This window comes from Phacochoerus africanus, chromosome 2, assembly GCF_016906955.1.
Source record: "Phacochoerus africanus isolate WHEZ1 chromosome 2, ROS_Pafr_v1, whole genome shotgun sequence".
In the NCBI taxonomy this organism is placed as follows: Eukaryota; Metazoa; Chordata; class Mammalia; order Artiodactyla; family Suidae; genus Phacochoerus; species Phacochoerus africanus.
Genome location: NC_062545.1, coordinates 129921190 through 129942960, shown reverse-complemented (window position 1 = coordinate 129942960; position 21771 = coordinate 129921190). Strand labels below are relative to the sequence as shown.

General features: G+C 42.7%; 1 protein-coding gene across 7 annotated transcripts in view; it reads right to left on the bottom strand.

The window, feature by feature from the left end:
• Positions 1 to 21771, bottom strand: part of TP53BP1 (tumor protein p53 binding protein 1) — a 69978-nt gene that overhangs the window by 4393 nt on the left and 43814 nt on the right. For 6 of the 7 annotated variants that reach the window (XR_007133107.1, XM_047766536.1, XM_047766537.1 and 3 more), the window contains 8 exons: positions 21052 to 21535; positions 15481 to 15633; positions 9770 to 10038; positions 8945 to 9094; positions 8228 to 8658; positions 4394 to 4585; positions 3759 to 3974; positions 1704 to 1919 (listed from right to left, as the gene is read on the bottom strand). Coding sequence is in view for 6 of the 7 variants with exons in the window: in XM_047766536.1 (XP_047622492.1) it covers positions 1704 to 1919; positions 3759 to 3974; positions 4394 to 4585; positions 8228 to 8658; positions 8945 to 9094; positions 9770 to 10038; positions 15481 to 15633; positions 21052 to 21535 (2111 nt within the window). In the remaining variant the exon portion in view is untranslated. The remainder of the gene's footprint in view (positions 1 to 1703; positions 1920 to 3758; positions 3975 to 4393; positions 4586 to 8227; positions 8659 to 8944; positions 9095 to 9769; positions 10039 to 15480; positions 15634 to 21051; positions 21536 to 21771) is intronic. The other variant, XM_047766539.1, reaches the window with a different exon arrangement.

The window sequence follows — 21771 nt, the reverse complement described above, 5'->3', positions numbered from 1 at the left end:
TGTAGAGGATTGTTCTGATACAAAGGTCTCAGACTTCTTAAGACTGAAGAACCTCTAAACATTCTCATACCCAAAATATCAAGGATTTTGGTACTGTTGGGGCAATGTCCATGGATGAAGGAATTAAAAAAAAAAAAACAGACATATTCATTATAACCACATTTCACATAGGGAACACGGAGATCCCTCTGGGAAACTGTCCAAATTCTTCCTCATTTAGACAAGGCCTATCTCCCCTCACTCATGGTTATAAGAAGGCGATTAAAATCATTTGATGTGTCCGCAAGGGGGAAAAGAGGGAATTCTCAGGTTAATTAGACCTCGTGCAAGTGCAGAGATTTTTAAGGAATTCAACCGTTTGCATCTCAAATCAAAGTCAGTTTTCTTAGCCATGCTGTACCAATCAACAAATAAAACATCTACAGAGCTGCTTTGTGAGGTCTTCATCTAGGAAAGGGCTAGGAATGGTTGGAGAAGAGAGACTAGAGTCCACCAATATTGTAAAAGCAAAAGAAAACAAAACCACAGACATTATTTTGACACCATGACACACCTCTTCAGAGAATCCTCAAGAGACCCCCATCACTTACAATCAAACTATATTCTTGGCTAGGAAACTCCTCACACACCTTATTTCCCATTGTACCTATGTGAATTCTACCTGACAAACTAGGCCTGGTCCAGTCTTGAAAACCCCTACGCACTATACCTGTTCCCACGCCCTAGAACCTCAATACTGATGACTGTATATGCACCTTCCAGATAACATCAACCTTAACTGCAACTCCCTGACCACCCTTCCCACGTCCCTCTAGAGACCTCCACGTGGCTGTAATTGGTGAGATATAGTTTTGGTTAATCAGGAAAATCATCCAGACACCTGAAATGCCAAGCATCACATATCTGCAGTGCACTATTTTCTGATAACCATGTTCCCTAATTCAATTTCCTCTTGCAACCCTAGGACTGTTAAGCTGTAGAACATCATTCCACTTGGACTGTTAGCCTTTGCAGACACATTTGGATACTTCAGTGCTGTCAGTCACTTGTATTACAGTGTATGTTTGCACCTGCCCAGTTCTCTCTCCTAGATCACACCTTAGACAGCTGAAATAAATCTTACCTCTCTCTATTGCAGCCTTCACGCAAACCCCGAGTAAGGGATAACCAGGAATGCAAGGTGCAGATTTAGTTTAAGGTTGAAGAGAAGGACAAGAGTTGAAAAGGCCTAGAGGCTGTTTCTCTGAAATCACCCTGAGACCCTGGCTATATCACATTTCCAGTCTGACACATAGACCTCAAGAGAATGAACTTTACTCCCCAAGTGTTTTCTTTAGCAGTTACTCCTAGGACCCAAATGGAAAAGATGGCAGGGGATTCAGAAACCTGATTGGCATGGATGATTGACTGCAGGAGGGCAAAATAAACATTGGGTTCTAAGTCCTAAGACTCCCAATATTGTGGATAAAAAGCAATTACTTAACCTCTCCAAGATCTATTTCCCATCTGCCTCACAGGATTGTTTTGAGGAACTACTTACTGTAAGAGGAATTTTGTGAGAATAGTCTATAAACCAAGGATACAGGACTAAATTAATTTCCCCTAACCATGCTTCCAGTTGCCTTGCCTCTTCTATAGATGCAAGTAAGTGGAAAGGAAGGAAGTACATATGTCAGAGCACCCAAGGCTTCTTAGGGCCTTACCCTCCTCTTCCTCGCTGCTTCCTGGAGGACCATCTGACAGTTTGGAGCGGCTGGCCAACTTGTCACTTGTTGTGGCCATGGTGAGGAGAAAGGCATAGCCCAGAAATAAGGTCTTATTGAGGGGCAGAGGCCCTCTCTGCTCTTCCAGGGCAGAGGGTTCACCCACGTTGTCTCCACTCTCGCAGGGGCTCACAAACTCTCCTGCCCCCACTGCACCTGCAAAGCACAGAGGCACAGGGTACAGACCGCTGCCTGGGCACAAAGGGATGGGCAGGGCAGGAAATGTCCTGATGAACTGTTTTGGGCCATAAACTAAAGAACAATCCAATGGCCAACAACCTAGGACCAAATTTACAATGCAGAGAAATTATGTATTTAAATTTTGAAGTCATGATAATGTATACATTGTTTTCACAAAAAAATCAGCAGCTGATATTGTTATACGGCCAAACAAATACTTTTCAGATCATCCTAAGAAAAGGTGGTAACACAAAGATAAAGTAAAAGTGAAGAATGTCTGGAAATCTTCAGCCCACTTTCTCTGCTTCAGTGTTCTGATTTCCCCAGGATATATGATATTGCGAAGCAGCCTTTTAAAAAGTGGGTTCACCAAAAAATGTCCCCAGTAAATACTCCCACCCTATCCCTGACCCTCACCAGAACAATCCATAGAATACGTGGTAGTAAAGTGTTTTTACATGTTGATGGTGCCATATCAAAATAGGCTGCTTCAACTGTCCCAGTTCCCAACACCTGGGGAGAGGTAAGTGAACCAGCCCATCCAGGACTCCCAGAACACCCATGCTAGGAGTGCCCCCTAAGTCCTCGAGAAGATAACAAATACCTGACTTGGAGAAGCTGAATCGTAGGTTCATTAGGAGGCTAAGATGACAGACAGGTCATGCCTCCCTAAAATAAAACCAGCATCAAGAGAACAGTCTGAGGTAGCACGTGCAAGCGTGGACTTCAAAGTCAGACCGCCTGAGTCTGAATTCTGTGTCACCTTGGGAAAGTTAACCAAATTTTCTGTGCCTCAGATTCTTCAATTAGAAAATGATTTCTAGCATTTATACCTCATAGAGATTGTATGAAGTGATGCATATGAAGCACTTAGCTCCATGCCTCATATACCCTGAAAAACAGGTGGGGTGTTAGACAGATGTGGAGATGACATAACTCAAATATAAAGGAAACAAATGGAGCTCTGAGAAGTTTCCAATTGTGGCTCAGTGGTAATGAACCTGACTTGCATCCATGAGGATGCAGGTTCAATCCCTAGCCTTGCTCAGTGGGTTAGGAATCTGGTATTGCCATGGCTGTGGTGCAATTCGACCCCTGCCCTGGGAACTTCTATATGCCATGAGTATAGCCCTAAAAAGACAAAGAGGGGGAAAAAAAAAAAGGAGCTCTGGTGCCAGGACAACATAACAACCAATGAACTCAGTTTGTGAGACTAAGAAAGTGCCCTCTGGGCTGACAATGAGGACTTTACCTCTGTGCCTCCAGAATCCACAGTGGCTGGGGCTGGGTCATAGCAGAGACTCAATAAACAACAGATGACTTAACTCTGTTAATATGAAGCTTGAGGGACTGGAAAGGGGTTGTTCGGGCTTAGTAGGGAGAAGGAGATACAGGCTAAGAGACTAGCTTTCAATAGGACATGTGGCAAAGTCAGAGGGCCCTGAGCACAAATGAGAGGGGAGCAGAGCTTTAGAGAAAGATCAGGCCAGGTAAAGGAAGAAGTCTAGGAAAATTTTCACCTAATCAGAATCTGCTTAAAATTCATCACATTTCCTCTCCCTCCAAAAACCAACATAGGGGTCAATGAATGTTACCGATCAAGACCCGGCTTCCTATCTACCCCACTGGACTCTGCTGGGAGATGGAAGAAAAGGGATTTAGGAAGCTGTCCAAGTATCACCTGTGGGCTTCTGAGGGACACCAACTCTAACCAGAACAGAGGAGCCACTGCATGTATCAGGCTCCATCTCTCCAGCAGCTGACCCTGCATCCTGCCAAGGTCTGAGGGAGAGGGAGGAAAGAGGGAGCACTCACCAGGTTTCACAGTGGCAGATTTCCGACCTCGCTTGGCAGGGGAACGTTCCTCTTCAGAAGTGATAAGTTTTCTTTTGCCAGAGGGTACGCCCGTGGAAGCACGAGGGCTTTCTGTGATCTTTCGGGTAGGGGTTGTGCTGCTGCTGCTGGAGGCAGGAGGGGTGGCTGGGGAGCTGATGTTACTTCGCCGTTTCCGTTTCCCTTCCACTAAATTGTCTATGATGGGATAAGCCAGAGGTAGGTCAACGCCCATGGTCTGAGGCCCTGACCTCCAAGAAGCTGGGCACAGCCTGATCTAGAAACCACCGCACCCTTTTCTCCATCTCCCAGGGGGCAGGAAGCCTCTTTTAAGGCCACCATGTTTTCCGTTTCAGTCTCTGCCATGACTAAAATGTGTTTGGTCCCTTACAGAAGAACTGGGGAAGCCAGACAATTCTGAGGACTTATTATTTGGTTCTGGGAAGAAAGTAGACATACAAAGTAGCTCCAAAAAACTGACAGCTCATTATCACCTCATAAACCACACAGGAATGGTAAGATTTAGGAAAGTATTACTGATTGCTCTATAAACCACTCCACTCACCACAAGCAGACCAGGGGCCCAGAGGCAGCTGTTCAGGAAACAAAGGTCTTACCTAAGCTGATATCTGCTGCCTTGGTGAGGGGCGTTACTGCCTCATATGGGCCTAGGCCATACTGCTCTCTCAGTCTGTTTCCTTGTTCCAAGGATAAGATGACAGCCATTCGTTTATACCACTTCCTTTGGCCTTCTTTCTCAATGCTGTAGTACAGCTCTCCAGACTCCTTCCTATGCCCTTTCACCACTCCTGGGTGGAAAAAACATAAAAGCAGCTTGCTGTTGTGTAGGCTGCTCATCACCCATTCAGAGCAGGCCTGAGTCAGGGAATTAAAGGAGATCTAACAGAGGACTGAAGTCAGAACTTAACAAAATCCTAGCTGTCAATCCCAGACACCTTCACCACTCAGGATTTAAGTAGATATTACCCAGGGACAGAAACATGAAGTTTCTCAGCAGAAGAAACCCTTTAGTTATAAAACAAAGCTTCCTAAAGCCAGCTTTTATGGGCTGTTAGCAGTTCGAATGGTTCTTGAAGCTAAATGGAACGTGATTTCTTAACAATCCCATTATAACTTACTAAACCTTTCTTTCTTGGTTTCTTTGGAGGCTGGGTGATAATTCTTGAGTTAAGATGTAGATGAAAGATGACATCATTCTAAGAGAGAGAGCATGTGTCTGTGTAGCAAAATCAAAATAGAGTTATAGAGCAGAAAAGGGGAAAAAAAAAACTAATTCTGCCTTTCCTGCCTAATCTTCCCTATTATCTACTTTTCTGTTCTTGCTCTGATTCAGAACCTAAAGATAAGGCCATTAGAATAGAAGGAACACAATATGGGATATAAAAGGAGACTGGACTATAATTCAGGAGACCTGAGCCTAGATCTACTTCTGCCCAAGCTATATGATATTGGGCAAGACCCACTTCCAAACCTGTGAAAAAAATGATAGATAGGTAAGATAGATAGGCAGGCAGGCAGGCAGGCAGACAGAAACACACCACCAATATAACAACATGGCATTAATATGAATACTTTTTCATTCCTACAAACAAAAGGATCCATTTGTTCTCTCCCATTAGCTTGTGCTTGAGTGAAGGACTAAAGGAAGCCCAGAGCATACACTAAGAAAAACATAAGACAAAACAAGACTTGGTTCTCTCCTTATCTCTGCAGCAGAATCACTCTCTCCTTGCTGCTTCTCCTGGCTTAAATCTCTATCACCACACTAAATCCAAAAGACACCCCTCTCAAGAGCACAAAGAAGCCCAAGACTAACAATACACTTCACACTAATGAAGAGCTACAAGAACTAGAAGCTAGACATGTTGTTATTAACAGATAGCCTCAATAAATGTGGCACAGAATCCCTTCCCCTCTATACCACAATTCACTCAAGACAGAAAACTCTCTTTGTCTTAGAGAGCCTAATGCTAACCTCTAAGAGAGAGGCTTTACACTGGCAAGAGGAACAAACGCATTTGATACAAACTATGTAATTCACAGGTCATACAACATCTCAATCCTTGTGCTACTAACTGATGCAAATAGAGCTAAGAATTATCCAGAAATAGAAGGTGAAGTAGCCCATTTAAAATAAAATAAAGGGGCAAACAGCAACTTTTCAGGAGTCCATATCACAAGACAGTCTGAAGAAACTTCAACAGAAAGATATTTCTGCACCCTGTTGGTAGTAATGTAAATTGGTATAATTACTATGGAAAACAGTATGAAGGTACCTCAGAAAACTAAATGTAGAACTACCATATGACCCAGCAATCCCACTCCTGGGCCTATCTCCAGACAAAACTTTCCTTGAAAAAGATACATGCACCCCATGTTCACTGCAGCACTATTCACAATAGCCAAGACATGGAAACAATCTAAATGTCCACTGACAGAAGAATGGATTAAGAAGATGTATATATATACACACAATGAAATATAACTTAGCCATAAAAAAGAACAATATAATGTCATTTGCAGCAATATGGATGGAACTAGAGACTCTCATACTAAGTGAAACAAGGCAGAAAGACAAATACCGTATGATATCATTTATATCTAGAATCTAACACACGGCACAAATGAACCTTTCTACGGAAAGGAAACAAACTCAACTTGGAGAACAGACTTGTGGTTGCTGAGGGGGTCCGGGAGAGAGTGGGATGGACTGGGAGTTTGGGGTTAGTAGATGCAAACTATTGCACTTAGAGTAGATAAGCAATGAGATTCTGCTGGCATTAATAGGGAACTCTATCTAGTCACTTGTGATGGAACATGATGGAGGACAATGTAAGAAAAGCAATGTACAAATTATACGTGTGTGTATGTGTATATATATATATATATATATATATATATATATACACACACACATATATAATGACTGGGTCACTTTGCTGTAAAACAGAAATTGACAGAACAATGTAAATCAACTGTGATAGAAAAGATAAAAACCTAAAAAAAATATATTTTTGGCCATAATATCCCAATCCTTGTTCCAAAATATCCCCCAGAAGAAAAGATGTTGTTAATGACAAACTCAATGCAAACATGTATCTCCAAATTAGTTCACAAACTAATAAAGAGGCAATACTTTCCAAAAACTGGCACATGAAGAGATCCCTTGTAGCCTAGAGGTTAAGGATCCAGCACTGTTGCTGCTGTGGCATGGGTTCAATCCCTGGCCTGGGAATTTCTGCATGCCACAGGCACTGCCCAAAAAAAAAAAAAAAAGAGAGAGAACTGGCACATGAAACAGTCCTAACATATAAAAATCCGTCACCATCACCAGTACAGGGAACTGGCTACTTAATTTAAAAAAGAGAAAAAAAGGCATACGTTTCCAAATGAGTCAGTGGTAGGTGTGCAGACATATAAACACGGCACTAACAACCTCTTGCTGAGCAAAAATACCTCAATATATCTGCCATACTCACCTACTCAAGGTTCCCATCAAGAGAGGTAGTAAGTTTACAAGTCAGTGATGAAGGAAGAGAGAATGCAAAGGGAAAAGCACTCACTTTACAATAGAAAATCTTGGCAAACACCACCTTCACCAAGTAATGAAGGTTAACATCACCAGAGGTGCCTTTGGATGTCACACACTTCCCTCCTACATACTATGGGACGAGAAGCGTGCTTCACTTGTAGTATTCTTTTCAAAAACCTATATCTCCAGGATCTGTCATTGCTGTGGCTGTGGCATAGGCTGGCAGCAACAGCTCTGATTAGACCTCTAGCCTGGGAACCTCTATATGCCATGGGAGCGGCCCTAAAAAGACAAAAAAAAAAAAATCTGTATCTCCAATCTAATCAGAAGAAACCGTGAGACAAACCCAAACTGAGGGACAATCCACAAAATACCTATCAGTACTCCTCAAAACTATCAAGGTCATGAAAAACAAAAAAAGACTCAGAAACCGTCACAGATCAGAGATCAAAGGACACATGAAGAATAAACGCAATACAGTAATCCTGGACGGGATCCTGGGACAGAAAAAGGACACGAGAAAGCTGGGGAAATCCCCAAAAGCCAGGACTTTAGTTAACAGTAGGGAGCCAAGGTACTTTTCTTAGTTTTGACAAATGTACCATGCTAGCATACAATGTTAACAATAAGGGAAGCTGGAAAGATGGGTATTCAGAAACTCTCTGCACTTTGCAAATTTCCTGTATATGTGAAACTATTCCAAAATAAATTTATTCAAAAATAAGCAACAAAGAACAACAAAAAGCCAGGATTGAGAGTAACCAGCGTTAGGAATGAAAATTTCTGACTAGAGACCCCACACCACAGTACCCAGGCTGGAGTGAATGCTGTTGACAGGGGGAGGATGGAGAGGCGTTGGGAGAGGTCTACCCCAAGGTAGAGCAAATCCCCACATTACCTGCACTGAAATACTCATCCTCCGAGAGGGCTGTCACTTCCGTATCCAGCGGGATGGGGTCACACAGCAGAATGTCTTTGCCCAACACATCACACTCGTACCCATCATCAAAGAGCAATTTATACTTCCCAGCTCCGACATCTCGTGTGATTTTCCCAGAGTAAAAATAGCCATTAGACGACCACTTGGCTACAACACGGAGCCCTACAAAGCTGTTCCCTGGAGAAGAGGCATCTAAGCCATCAGAAGGGCCAGCAGCAGTCTGGAAAGGAATCTCTGGAGAGTCACTTCGACGCAAAGTACCAGCACCCGTGTCTGCTCGTCTGGTGGAGTCTGGCACTCGGGGCACGATACGGGTGAAGGATTTCTCATCTGGTGACATGCTAGGTGAAATGTCCTCTATGCCCAAGGGGCCAGACACAGCTGTTTCCCTAAAGATAGATAAGAGACAGGAGAAGGCAGTGAGAATAAGCAGAGTGAAGTGCTTATGTACAATTTCCCCAGTCCTCTGTGGGTCTCCAGCCCGTTCTCTGCTAACCCCACCACAGGCATAACCCTGGTCTCAGGACCTCACTCTGATCCCTGCCCACTCCCCGGTCAGTGTGGGCCCCTCTTCTCCCTCCTGACACCCCACATACTCTCTACTCCCCTCTATTCTCTCTACTCCCTTTTGTTCTCAACAAGTCATAGACTGTGTATCTCACACTACCCGGGTACCTGGTTCCAGTAGTCCGAGAAGGCGGGCGGCCCCTTCGCCCGCGCCCACGAGGTGTGACTGGAGCCTTCCCTCCCTGTCTGATGCCAAGGCCTGCATCACCATCCTCCTCACACACTGGCGTCCCTGTCTGACTGACCCCTTTTCTAGGACTAGAGAATGAAGACAGGTTAGTCTGATAGCACCTGCTACTGGATCCTTTCCTCACAGTCTCCCCTTGGTCCTCAGACTACATGCCAGGCCAACATGTGCTGAAGCTCCAGGGCAGCAGGAAGCTGGTCCACAGGCCCACCACCCAAATATTAGCTGGGGAGCGGGAGTGCAGGATTAAAGTAAAGGACATCCTCCTATATGCAAGTCTATTCCCTCCTGACAAAGCTTCCTACTGCTGCCCTCAAAAACAGCACATCCATTTCTGCCCTGCCTTCTCTTGTACTTCAGGCTGTGGATACCTGTAGAGGAAAACAAAAAGCTAGGGAAGATGTCAAGTTGGGCCACTACCCCAAACTTACTGTTCTCCCAACCAAACACTCGTAGGCTGCAGAAAATTGGGGGGTAGGGATAGGGGGAGGGCATGTGACAGCATTCCCAAAGTCCCCTTACCTGCTTTCTATATTTTCTCAGGAAGTCTACTTCCCACAGGGCTCCACCCTAACTCCCATGCAAACCTCATATAGGAGAGGAACAAAAGGGGAGGAAAAGGAGTTGATTTATCCTAGATGGAGGATGGGGTGACTTCCCATTCTTTACTCCCCTTTTCCTGTGATATTAAAATGTCAGCCACCCTGCCCCTGCTGTGGCTCTCTCTCTGGAGACCCTGTCTGCACCTCAGTTTTCCCAGGCCTCCTCGGGAGCTGGGCAAGGCAAAATCTGCAGGTTCCGTCCCACTGGTTTTCCCTTTGAGTGGTCCGGCTCCTCTCCCTGAGCTGCCACTGCTGTGCACGGCTGAGAGACTCCCACTTGATGTGCGGTGTAAGCTGGACGCCTTGGAGGAGAAGGAACTGATATCTCCCAGGTCACCTGAAGAGCCCCCAGTTTGTGAAGGGGAAACTTCAGTTTCACACTCCTGACACTCTACGATTGGGTCTTCAGTCTCCTGCAAGGAAGGAATGGATACAAGAGCTCAAAAAAGTCACAAGAGTTCCCTGGTGGCTCAGTGGGTTAAGGATGCTGCATTATCAGTGCAGGTCACTGCTGTGGTTCAGGTTCAATCCTTAGCCTGGGAACTTCTGCAAGCTGTAGGTGAGGGAAAAAAAAAAAAAAGAATTCCCCTTGTAGCACAGTGGAAACGAATCTGACTAGGAACCATAAGGTCGATCCCTGGCCTCATTCAGTGGGTTAAGAATCCAACGTTGGAGAGAGGATTAAGATAGCAGAATAGAAGGACTGGAGCTCAACTTCTCTCATAAAAACAACAAAATTCACAACTAAAGGCTGAGCAATCTCCACCCAAATGGACCAGAAACCTTAAAAAAGATACCTTACTCCAGAAGAAAAACAGGAGGCCACATCAAGAGGTAGGAGGGGCGATTTCGCGATATAAACAACCCCATACCTCCTGGGTAGGAAGCTCCACAGACTGAAAACTAACTGGTTCACAGAGACTCACCTACAGGAGTGAGAGTTCTGAGCCCCACATCAAACCCTCATGTGCGGTGATCTGGCACTGGGAGAAAGAGCCCCTGGAGCATCTGGCATTGAAGGCCAGTGGGGCTTGTGCGCAGGAGCTCCACAGGACTGGGGGGAAACAGAGACCCCATTCTTAAAAGGTGCACACAGACTTTCACGTGCATTGGGTCCCAGGGCAGAGCGAGGTCTCCATAGGAATCTGGGTCAAACCTGACTGCAGTTCTTGGAGGACATCCTGGGGAAACAGGGGTGAATGTGGCTTGTTGTGAGAGAGGGACATTGAAGGCAAAGCTCTCAGGAATATTCAGCAGCTGCCTTTCTCTGGAGGTGGCCATTTTGGGAAAATCTGGCCCCACCCATCAGTCAATCAGTGCTCTGAGAAGCCCCAGGGCAAACAACAATCCCCGCCCCTCAGTAAACAGGCTACCTAAAGACCCCTCAGGCACACAGCTGCCCCTAATCCCATCCAGAGACTAAGCCCCACCCACCAGAGGGATTAGAATCAGCTCCACCTGCCAGTGGGCAGGCATCAGCCCCTCCCATCAGGAAGCCTACAGCAAGCCCCCATACTGACATCAGCCACAAGGGGTGCAGATACCAGAAGTAAGAGAGGCTACAACTCTATTATCTGTAAAAAGGTCACCACACCAAAAACCTATAAAAATGAAAAGACAGAGAACTATAACTAAGATGAGGGAGAAAGGAAAAACCCCAGAAAAACAGCTAAGCCATGAGGAGATTCTCAGCCTCCAGGAAAGACTTTAGATTGTTGATGCTGAACATGATGCAAGACATTGGAAATAAACTGGAGGCAAAGATGGATAACTTACAGGAAACACTGACCAAAGAGATACAAGATATAAAACTTCAACAAGAAGAGATGCAAAATACAATAACTGAAATTAAAAATTCACTTGAGAAGCAGCTAACAGCAGAATACAGGAGGCAGAAGAACGAATAAGCAAGGTGGAGAACAGATGAGTGGAAATTACGGATGCAGAACAGAAAAGAGAAAAAAGATTGAAAACAAATGAAGAGAGTCTCAGAGAACTCTGGGACAACGTGAAACATACCAACATCCGTATTATAGGGGTGCCAGAAGGAGAAGAGAGGGACAGGTACAGAAAAAAATATTCCAAGAAATACTAGCCAAAAATTTCCCTAACATGGGAAAGGAACCACTCACTCAAATCCAGGAAGCACAACGAGTACCATATAAAATAAACCCAAGGAGGAATACACTAAGACACATATTAATCAAACTAACCAAAATTAAAGACAAAGAGAAAAATCTTGAAAGCAGCTAGGGAAAAGAAACAAGTAACATACAAGGGAACCCCAATAAGTTTATCAGCAGATTTTTCAGCAGAAACTCTGCAGGCCAGAAGGGAGTGGCATAATATACTTAATGTGATGAAAGGAAAAAACCTCCAACCAAGATTTCTTTACCCAGCAAGGCTCTCATTCAGATTTGAAGGAGAAATCAAAACCTTCACAGATAAGCAAAAGTTGAGAGAATTCAGCAACACTAAACCAGCCTTACAACAAATACTAAAGGAACTTCACCAGGCAGAAAAGAAAAGACAGCAACAGGAAACAAAAATTCCACAAATGACAAGGCTCACCAGTAAAGGTATATATACAGTAAAGATATGAAATCATCCATGCACAATTATACCACCAAAATCAGAAATCATGAGAAGAGGTGGGTACAAATGCAGGACACTGGAGATGAACTTGCAATTAAGAGAACAACAACTTAAAACAATCTCATATAGACTCTTATATCAAAACTTCAGAATATCTGCAAACCAAAAAATCTACAATTGATACACAAACAAGGAATCTCTGGAGAAGAAATGTATCTCATAGTAAATAAGTGCATAATCCACCATGAAGGGGGTCATTTGACATCATTCTTGGAATGATGAAGTCTTCTTAGATCTGATTCTGACTTCCTCTCCACCAAAGAATTTATGATAATTATAATTAAATAATGCAACTGTACAATTAAATAATACAGTTCTACAACTGTATTATTAATAACCATTTCTCTCCATGGTACAATGTAAGGTCTATAATGTCTTGTTTATCACATCATCTAGAATGGTGTAATGCCTATACTGAAGAATCAATAAGATGTAACAAATTGTGAGGACATATTTATATACACTGTTTTTTAACCAATTTATGCATTTTATATTTTACATATTTTGTATTATTAAAATTTTGTATAATTTTTGTTATTCTTACCATTTAAGTTATTCTTTTTATTATGCTATATAAAATATTTAATGGTATATAAGGCTTTCTTCTTTATAAATTTTAGTTGCATAATATACACGATTTTAATATAATGCTAATATTTAGAGAAAAATTGAAATATAATAGATAATACTAAATAGTAAAGATGAAAGCCATATAAAATGGGATAATAAATTTCCTATTTGTCTCAGCATATTTTCCATTCCACTTCTCCAGGAGTCACTTAATCTGTTTCTTAAGATCCATGATATAATAATCTGTGAATGTAATTGTGTTTAAATATATGTATTCTATTCTGTAAAAAAAATAAAAATAAAATTCAGATACTAAAAAAAAAAAAAAAAAAGGATCTAGCATTGCCATGGGCTGCAGTATAGGTTGCAGATGTGGCTCAAATCCAGCATTGCTGTGGCGTAGGCTGGCAGCTGCAGCTCCGATTGATTAGACCCCTAGCCTGGGAGCCTCCATATGCTACAAGTGTGGCCCTAAAAACCAAAAAACAAAAAAAAGCCACAATAACATAATGCTAATGTCATGACTAGAAAAACCTAGAGATGGGAAGAAATTTCAATTCAGAAAGGGGGATTTGGAGTTCCCGCTGTGGCACAGTGGGTGAAGGACCTGGCCTTGCCATAGCTACAGCTTATATTCAATCCCCAGCCTGAGAACTTTCATGTGCTCCAAATGCAGCCACGAAAAAAAAAAAAAAAAATCAGGAGAAGGGAATAATAATGGAAAGGTTCTATGTATGTTTTGAATAATGGTTACAATTATTGTCAAAAGCCACTGAACTGAACATTTAAGACCTGTGCATTCTACAAGGAATATATATCTCAATAAAAAATAAAACAAGATGGTAGATCAGGAAGAAAGAGACCTTTACCTCAGTCTAAGTTAAATTATCCTTTTCCCGGTCAAGTTCACAACCTTTGGCTGCTGGGAACCCAGCAAGGATTCTAACCTAGAAGACAGAGGTAATTTCCTGTCTAACAGAAGACAAATAAGGAAGTAGGAAGGACAGAAGAGGAAAATGAATAGTTAAGAACCCTTCTGGGTACATGATTATAGCAGTGGGTAGCTTCACATGTTTCTTGAAATTAGATATTTTACAAATTTCCAGTATCTATTAGAAGACAGGAATGTCGAACAGACTATCTTACTCCCATGCTTACTTTGATGGATTGGTAGTTGCCTGGAGCTAAGTTTTAAGCAACCTCTGAGGCTAATTCCCAGGTTTAGTGAGAGAAGGTTCTAGGACCAATCAGAAATGTCCTCTAAAGGTACAAGATTGAAAGATTACAGCACAAGTATTGCACATTTGCCTTCCTATCTAGCCTGTTCGAGCATAATTGTCAGAGAAAGTATGGAGAAGTATATAAGACTCTTCCCTCAAAGAGTTTACGATGTCTCTGGGAAACAATATGCAAAGCACACACAGACACACATTTAAACAATACTGCAAGATGACTAAATGATTATTTTTGACCACTTTCTTCTTAAAAAATCTTTCCTCGGAGTTCCCGTCATGGTGCAGTGGTTACCGAAACCGACTAGGAACCATGAGGTTGCGGGTTCGATCCCTGCCCTTGCTCAGTGGGTTAACGATCCGGCGTTGCCACGAGCTGTGGTGTAGGTCGAAGACACGGCTCGGATCCAGCGTTGCTGTGGCTCTGGTGTAGGCGGGTGGCTACAGCTCCGATTAGACCCCTAGCCTGGGAACCTCCATATGCCACTCGGGAGTGGCCCCAGAAAAGACAAAAAAAAAAAAATCTTTCCTCCTCTGGAGTTCCTGACATGGCTCAGTGGTTAACAAATCCGACTAGGAACCACGAGGTTGGGCCCTGGTCTTGCTCAGTGGGTTGAGTGTCGTTGCTGTGAGCTGTGGAGTGGGTCACAGATGTGGCTTGGATCTCGTGTTGCTGTGGCCCTGGTGTAGGCCGGTGACTATAGCTCCGATTAGACCCCTAGCCTGGGAACCTCCATATGCCAAGGGATCAGTCCTAGAAAAGGCAAAAAGACAAAAAATCTTTCCTCCTCTAGAATCTATCAAGTCATTTTCTCTTCCCTTCATTTTCATTCTACCTCTTTAACTACTACTTTTTGTACCTGTTTTTCAGTTCCTCATTCTCTGCTTATTTCTTTTAAATTAGTATTTCCAAGCACTCTTTCTCAATCCTTTCCTCACTCTCCCATGCTTTCTCTAGCCAGTCCAGGGATTCAGATCCAGCAGACGCAGATCGGATCTGGTGTTGCTGTGGCTGTGGCATAGGCCGGCAGCCGGAGTTCTGATTCAACCCCAGCCCAAAAAATTCCATATGCCACAGATGCAGCCCTTAAAAATATAAATAAATACATAAAATATTTATATTTACACATGAGAGATATGTATCAATCTGTTCTTTATAGATACAGAAAGCATGATGATGGGACCAGTTCGATAAGCGAACAAAGGGCAAACAGCAAGCAAAACCATGGGTAGGAAAGACATAAAACTCAGGACTTTAACCCAGTTCTTCTATCTTTCTAATAAAAGGATGAAGGAAAACAAAGTGTTAGGAGCTAGTTGCCTAGGGAAGAGGGGTGGAAGCAGAGAGCTTTCTACTGAAAGAAGTTTGCCACAGAGACCCAAAGTATATATTATTACCTCAGTTACTTTCCTTTCTACTTCTGTTCCATCCACATAATATACATCTGTGATGACACGTGTGACAAGTGTGCGAACCTCTCGAATTGTTCTCATATGTCGATGCAAGACATGGCCATGTGGGGGCTGAGGCATATCAAATTCTTCCTCTCCCTATGGAAAAAAACACAGAACACAAGCATGGGTCTCACTGCAAAATGGCAGAATCATAAATCAACTTCATCATGAGGATTGTTCAGAAGTTCCATGAATCTAGTGTGCTGGATTATTCCAGCTGCTTTGTTTCTATTCACCTATAGGTAATAATAAGGATGGACCAGCTTACAGCCAGAGGCAAGGAAGAGTTTGTATCAGTATCACCCAAAACAACCTATTTCTGGAGTTCCCATCACGGCTCAGTGGGTTAAGAACCCGACTAGCATCCATGAGGATGCCAAGTTTGATCCTTGGCCTCAGTCAGTGGGTTAAAGGATCTGATATTGTTGTGGGCTGTGGTGTAGCTACAGATAAGGCTTGGATCTGACAAGGCTGTGGCTGTGGTGAAGGCCTGTAGCTGCACCTCTGATCTGACCACCAGACTGGGAACTTCCATAAGCCACAGCCACAGCACCCACCCTCCCCCCCAAAAAAGAAGGAAAAAACAACCTATTTATGTCTACATCAAAATTCTAACACCCAACACTTACATCTAGGCTATTTAAGTGAAACTTTGACCCCCTAAAAGTTTATTTATTTTTGTCTTTTGTCTTTTTTAGGGCCTCACCCACAGCATATGGAGGTTCCCAGACTACGGGTCGAATTGGAGCTACAGCTAAGGGCCTACACCACAGCAATGCCAGATCCAAGTCGAGTCTTGCGGTCTACACCACAGCTCATGGCAACGCCGAATCCTTAAGCCACTGGTCGAGGCCAGAGATCGAACCCGCAACCTCATGGTTCTTAGTTGGATTCATTTCCACCGCGCCGTGACAGGAATTCCGAGCACATTATTTTTAGATTGTAATCCTGATTTTGCTGCAGACTTGTCAATCATCATACAAATTTACACTTGCAACAGCTCTTCAGATAAAAGGAATTCTTTTAGAACTTTATATAAACCAGAATGATATCTGTTAATCTCAGTGCACTGTTTTTCCTGCATTAGTAAATGGAAATCATGATTTACTGATACAGGAAACAGGATTTCTCCTAGGATTAAGTATGAAATATTTAATCTATTCCAAATAATAGATTATGACTAGAGCTGAACTGGTTCCAGAAACAGAGAACATTAGCAAATTAGGATTTGTTTATCTAGTTGTATCATAAAGAATAATCAGTTATATAGCTTGTTTCTTTTTTTCTTTTCATTTTTTGGCTGCCTTGCATCATATGGAATTCCTCAGGTCAGGGATCAGATCTGAGCTGTGGCTGTGGCAACACCAGATCCTTAACCCACTGTGCTAGGCCGGGGACAAACCTGCATCCCAGCACTCCCAAGACACCACCATCCCATTGTGCCACAGTGGGAACTCCATATAGTTTAATAGGATTCTACATTGTTTTCTGGTTGTGCCTACACATGTGGAAGGTCCCAGGCCAGGAACTGAACCTGCACCACAGCAGCGACTGAGCCACTACAATGACAACATCAGATCCTTAACCCAATGTGCCACAAGAGAACTCCAAAGACTCTATATTTTTATAACAACTGTTACATATATGTTTTCTCATTAACACCTACATCACATTTATTCATATCCAGGGCCCCCATCTACCTCGTGGCTCTGTAATTTTGAGAGAAAATGTTCACTTTTCTCTCCCATTTTATTTCCTCTGTGATAGACTGATTTTACTCTCTGCAGTCAGTGTCAAGGTATCCAAGTCTTTCAAAAGAGTTATATGTACCACTGCAATAATGATGAATCTAGTTTTTACCCACAATGTGGTAGTAATTACCTAAAGCTTTCAATAATTTATCTGAATAATTCCCATTCCAACTTCATGTAAGGGGTGAAATATCTACTAAAATGGATATGTAAATTATGTGAATAAATATAAATAAAATCAAATGCATGGAAATTTATTCAACTAACTCCTTAAAATACTTTTGTAACTCTGGTTAATGAATGGTCAAAGCACTGGTCTGTCACACACCAATCATCAGGGTGCCCCTGCATCAGAACCATGGCAGCCTGGACTTCCTGCCTGCACACACAGAGTGAGTTAGACCCTGGATCAAAGAGGTCTAAAAGGTTTCAGTGCTTTATATATCCCCAAAATAGGGCCAAAAAGCCTCCCTATATTCTTTAATTACTACAGCCAAACAAATGATCACTTCGAGAGAGGTACTTAAATGAACATGTCTGATAGAGTAAGAAACAGAAGGGAAAGAAGGCAGGTAAAAAGACAATTATGCTAACTCTCTTCAAATAGTCTTCTGAAAAGAGATTTCAGTAAAGTAGCTTGAGGATCTTGTTATAGTTAAAGGAAGATAAAATGAAAATAAAAACACACTTTCACTTCATAGAAAACCTGGCTCCAGGCCCTCATGACACATAAATAAAAATTTAAAGAATGTCAAAGATAGGCTGACTGGAGTTCCCATAGTGGCTCAGAGGGTTAAGAATCTGATGAGTATCCATGAGGATGTGGACTCAATCCCTGGCCTGGCTCAGTGGGTTAAGGAACCAGCATTGCCGTGAGCTGTGGTGGAGGTCGAAAATGTGGCTTGGACCCAGCACTGCTGTGGTTGTGGATTCGACCAGCAGCTGCAGCTCTGATTTGACCCCTAGCCTGGGAACTTCCATATGCTGTGGTGTGGCCATAAAAAGATAAAAAAAAAAAAAAGCACTGATACTTGGAAAATCTCCATACAGCCTTCCTAATTTTCCAACCATCTCCAAAGATGGGACACCAATCTTGACTTGTTACTCTACCCATCTATTTTTTTTAATTGTGGCAAAATATACCTAACATAAAATTTACCATAACCACTTTTAGGTATATATTTTGTGGCATTATGTACATTGACATAGTTGTACAATCATTCCCGTATCTACCTCCAGAACTCTTTCATCTTTCCCAATTGAAACTCTGTAACTGTTCACCTTCTATATTTTTCTAGCACTTCTCTTTTCTTAGCAGGAGCAGCTAGCTCTTAAATGTGTTATTTCTTTCTTTTTTTTTTTTTGGTCTTTTTTTGCTATTTCTTGGGCCGCCCCTGCGGCATGTGGAGGTTTCCCAGGCTAGGGGTCGAATCGGAGCCATAGCCACCGGCCTACGCCAGAGTCACAGCAACGCAGGATCCGAGCCGCGTCTGCAACCTACACCACAGCTCACGGCAATGCCGGATCGTTAACCCACTGAGCAAGGGCAGGGACTGAACCCGCAACCTCATGGTTTCTAGTCGGATTCGTTAACCACTGCGCCACGACGGGAACTCCTAAGTGTGTTATTTCACTCTGTATGGTATAGCAGTATAAGCAGTGGTTTACGACAGTAATTTAAAACAATAATAATCAATAGGTTATAGCAGCAGCAAATATATACTGATCATTTACTATGTGTCAGACCCAGTACTAAGGGCTTTGCAGGCTTTTACCTCATTTAACTTTCAGGATATCCAGATGAAGTCTTGACTCCAAAATCTGGGCCTTAACCACTCTGGCCCCTATCTATCATCATGAGATAGGAGCAGGGATTACTTCCCTATTTTACATAGGGAGAATTTGAGAAAGTAAAGTCCTGGCACCCACATGATTGCTATCTTTAAGATGAAAGTTTAACTTTTTTTTTTTTCTTTTTTGGGGCCACACTTGTGCCATATGGAAGTTCCAAGGCTAGGCATTGAATCAGGGCTACAGCTGCCAGCCAATACCACAGCCACAGAAATGCCAGATCCGAGACATGTCTGCGACCTACACCACAGCTCAGGGCAATGCCAAATCCTTAACCCACTGAGCAAGGCCAGCGATCAAACCTACATCCTCATGGATACTAGTCAGGTTCTTAATCCATTGAGCCACAATGGGAACTCCCAGTTTAACTGTACAGTCAGAGAAACCAAATTATTATGTAGCAGAACACAAACACTTTAAGAGCAGAGAGGAAAAAAAAAAAAAAAAACAGCCACAAAATAGGTCTGATGCGCTATACAGCTTCAAAATTCAAAGGGCTATGCTTCTGAATCTATGAATTGACAGCCTTAGTTCTCAGCAATTGTGGTACCATAAAGACTAATATGAACAGGATTTTTGGAGAGGCATAGATAAACAGAACAAGACCACACAAGCTACGATCAAAAAATAGAAAGGCAACATAGCATAATGAAAAGAATACCGATTCTGAAGTCAGATATGCTGAGTTCAAATTCCAGTTCTGCCATCTACTGATGGCAAAATCTTGGGCAAGTTACTTAACCTCTCTTCAGCTTGGTTTCTTTACCTGTGAAATGGGAATAACAATACCAACCTCATGGGTTGTCTTGAGCACAATGCTGATATAATGTAGGTGTTCAACAAATAAGAACTACATTTTATTTTTATAAAACAAACAACTTGGACCATTCAAAGGAGAGGCACTTCACTTCTGAAGCTTTCCTAGGCAGATCTCAAGTGAAGATGATTTACCAGAGCAACTGAAAACACAATATAACCACAATTACTAACTTCCAAATTTTCCCTGCCATGGAACCTCCTGCCATCTGATGAAATTTTATGAACTTCCTCTCATTAGTAGATACATTACTACCACCACTTCTTACCCACAGAATTTTCACTAGTACCTACACTTCCCTGCTCTGTTCCCAAGAACTTGTTCTTCTTCCAGTCTCACGTTCATCCCAATATGTGTAGTCTTAGCCACTTTTTTTTGCCTTTTTAGGGGTGCAGCTGAAGCAAACGGAAGTTTCCAGGCTAGGGACTGAATTGGAGCTGCAGCTGCCAGCCTTCACCACAGCTCACAGCAATGCCAGATCCTTAACCCACTGAGCGAGGCCAGGGATTGAACCTGCGTCCTCATGGATGCTAGTCAGATTCATTTCTGCTAAGCCGCTATGGGAACTCCCTCGTCTTAGCCTCTTTTTATAGTCCCTGGTCATCTGGGGACCTTCCCTGTTACTGCTTCTTGTTTCCAATACTGTGATACACTATCCTGCATGCTTTTTTTACCCCCTCCTCCTTTACTTTCTACTCTCTCAGTTCCTGGAATCATGGTGAAACAGACTTCAGGGAGAAGCAATCAGCTCTGATAGTTATAAAGGAGGATGAAAAATGATGGCAGAAGGAAAAACTGAATGCAGAAAAGTATTATAGGACCTGGACTACATTCCTGACTTTCTCTTTCAGTAAAGACCTACTTTACAAACTCTAGCCTTATTCTATTTTCCCTCAAAGACTATCTATTGGCTATAGCTATTCATAATTTTCACTGCCCTACCTCTATCCTGGATAAATTGTTTTTATCTTTCAACCACTGGTTTGTATAAAACTGTTAAGAATTATCATTAGGTGGAAGTACCACAATTTAAATTCTCTGGGAATCCAGAAAGTTGAAAAGAGGGCCCCTGAGGTGCCCTATACTTTCTCTCACCTGGCTATGGAGCGACTCTGTATCATCCCCAGGAGCACTGACTGGCTTCTCACCACTGCCTCTCTCAGTCTGAACTGTGGCATCTTGTTTTCCAGAGTTCTGGTCTGCTGTACTGGTCCCTTGTTCACATACGTTCTTCACAGTCTGAGTTGCTGCTGAAACGGTTTCTGGGACCCACAGGGAATGCTCTATGGTCTGGATTCCTATGTTATTTTGGCTGGGCCTTTCAACCAAGGCCTTACTAGGTTTTTCCTGACTAATATTCCGCCCTTCTTTCTGGCTTTCCAGTGTATCTATCTCCATTGCTTCCCCTTGAGGACTGGATGGCTCCTGTGTGGCCATCTGCTGGGAGGTAGGAGAAGCAGGGTCTTTGACAGGACTACTGTGCTTCATAGGCTGTTGACTCTGCCTAGTCCTTTGGTCACCTTCTAATTTTCCTTTCTCCTCTTTATCTTGAGTACTTGGAAAATGGAGCAAGTTCCCCCTGAAAATCAAGCACATAAAGAAACCATGTCAAGTAAGCAAGAGTGTGTTGGGGGTGGGGGGTAAAGGGGTAACCATAATTTGACAATTTGAGAAATGTGGGGAAGGGAGAAAATAAGGTGACAGAGCCTATCACATTATAAGATGCTCATACACAGGACTATTCCACCACAGTGGTAAAAAAAAAAAAAAATAGCCATAAAATTTATTCTCTCCATTAGCTATGAACTCTGAACC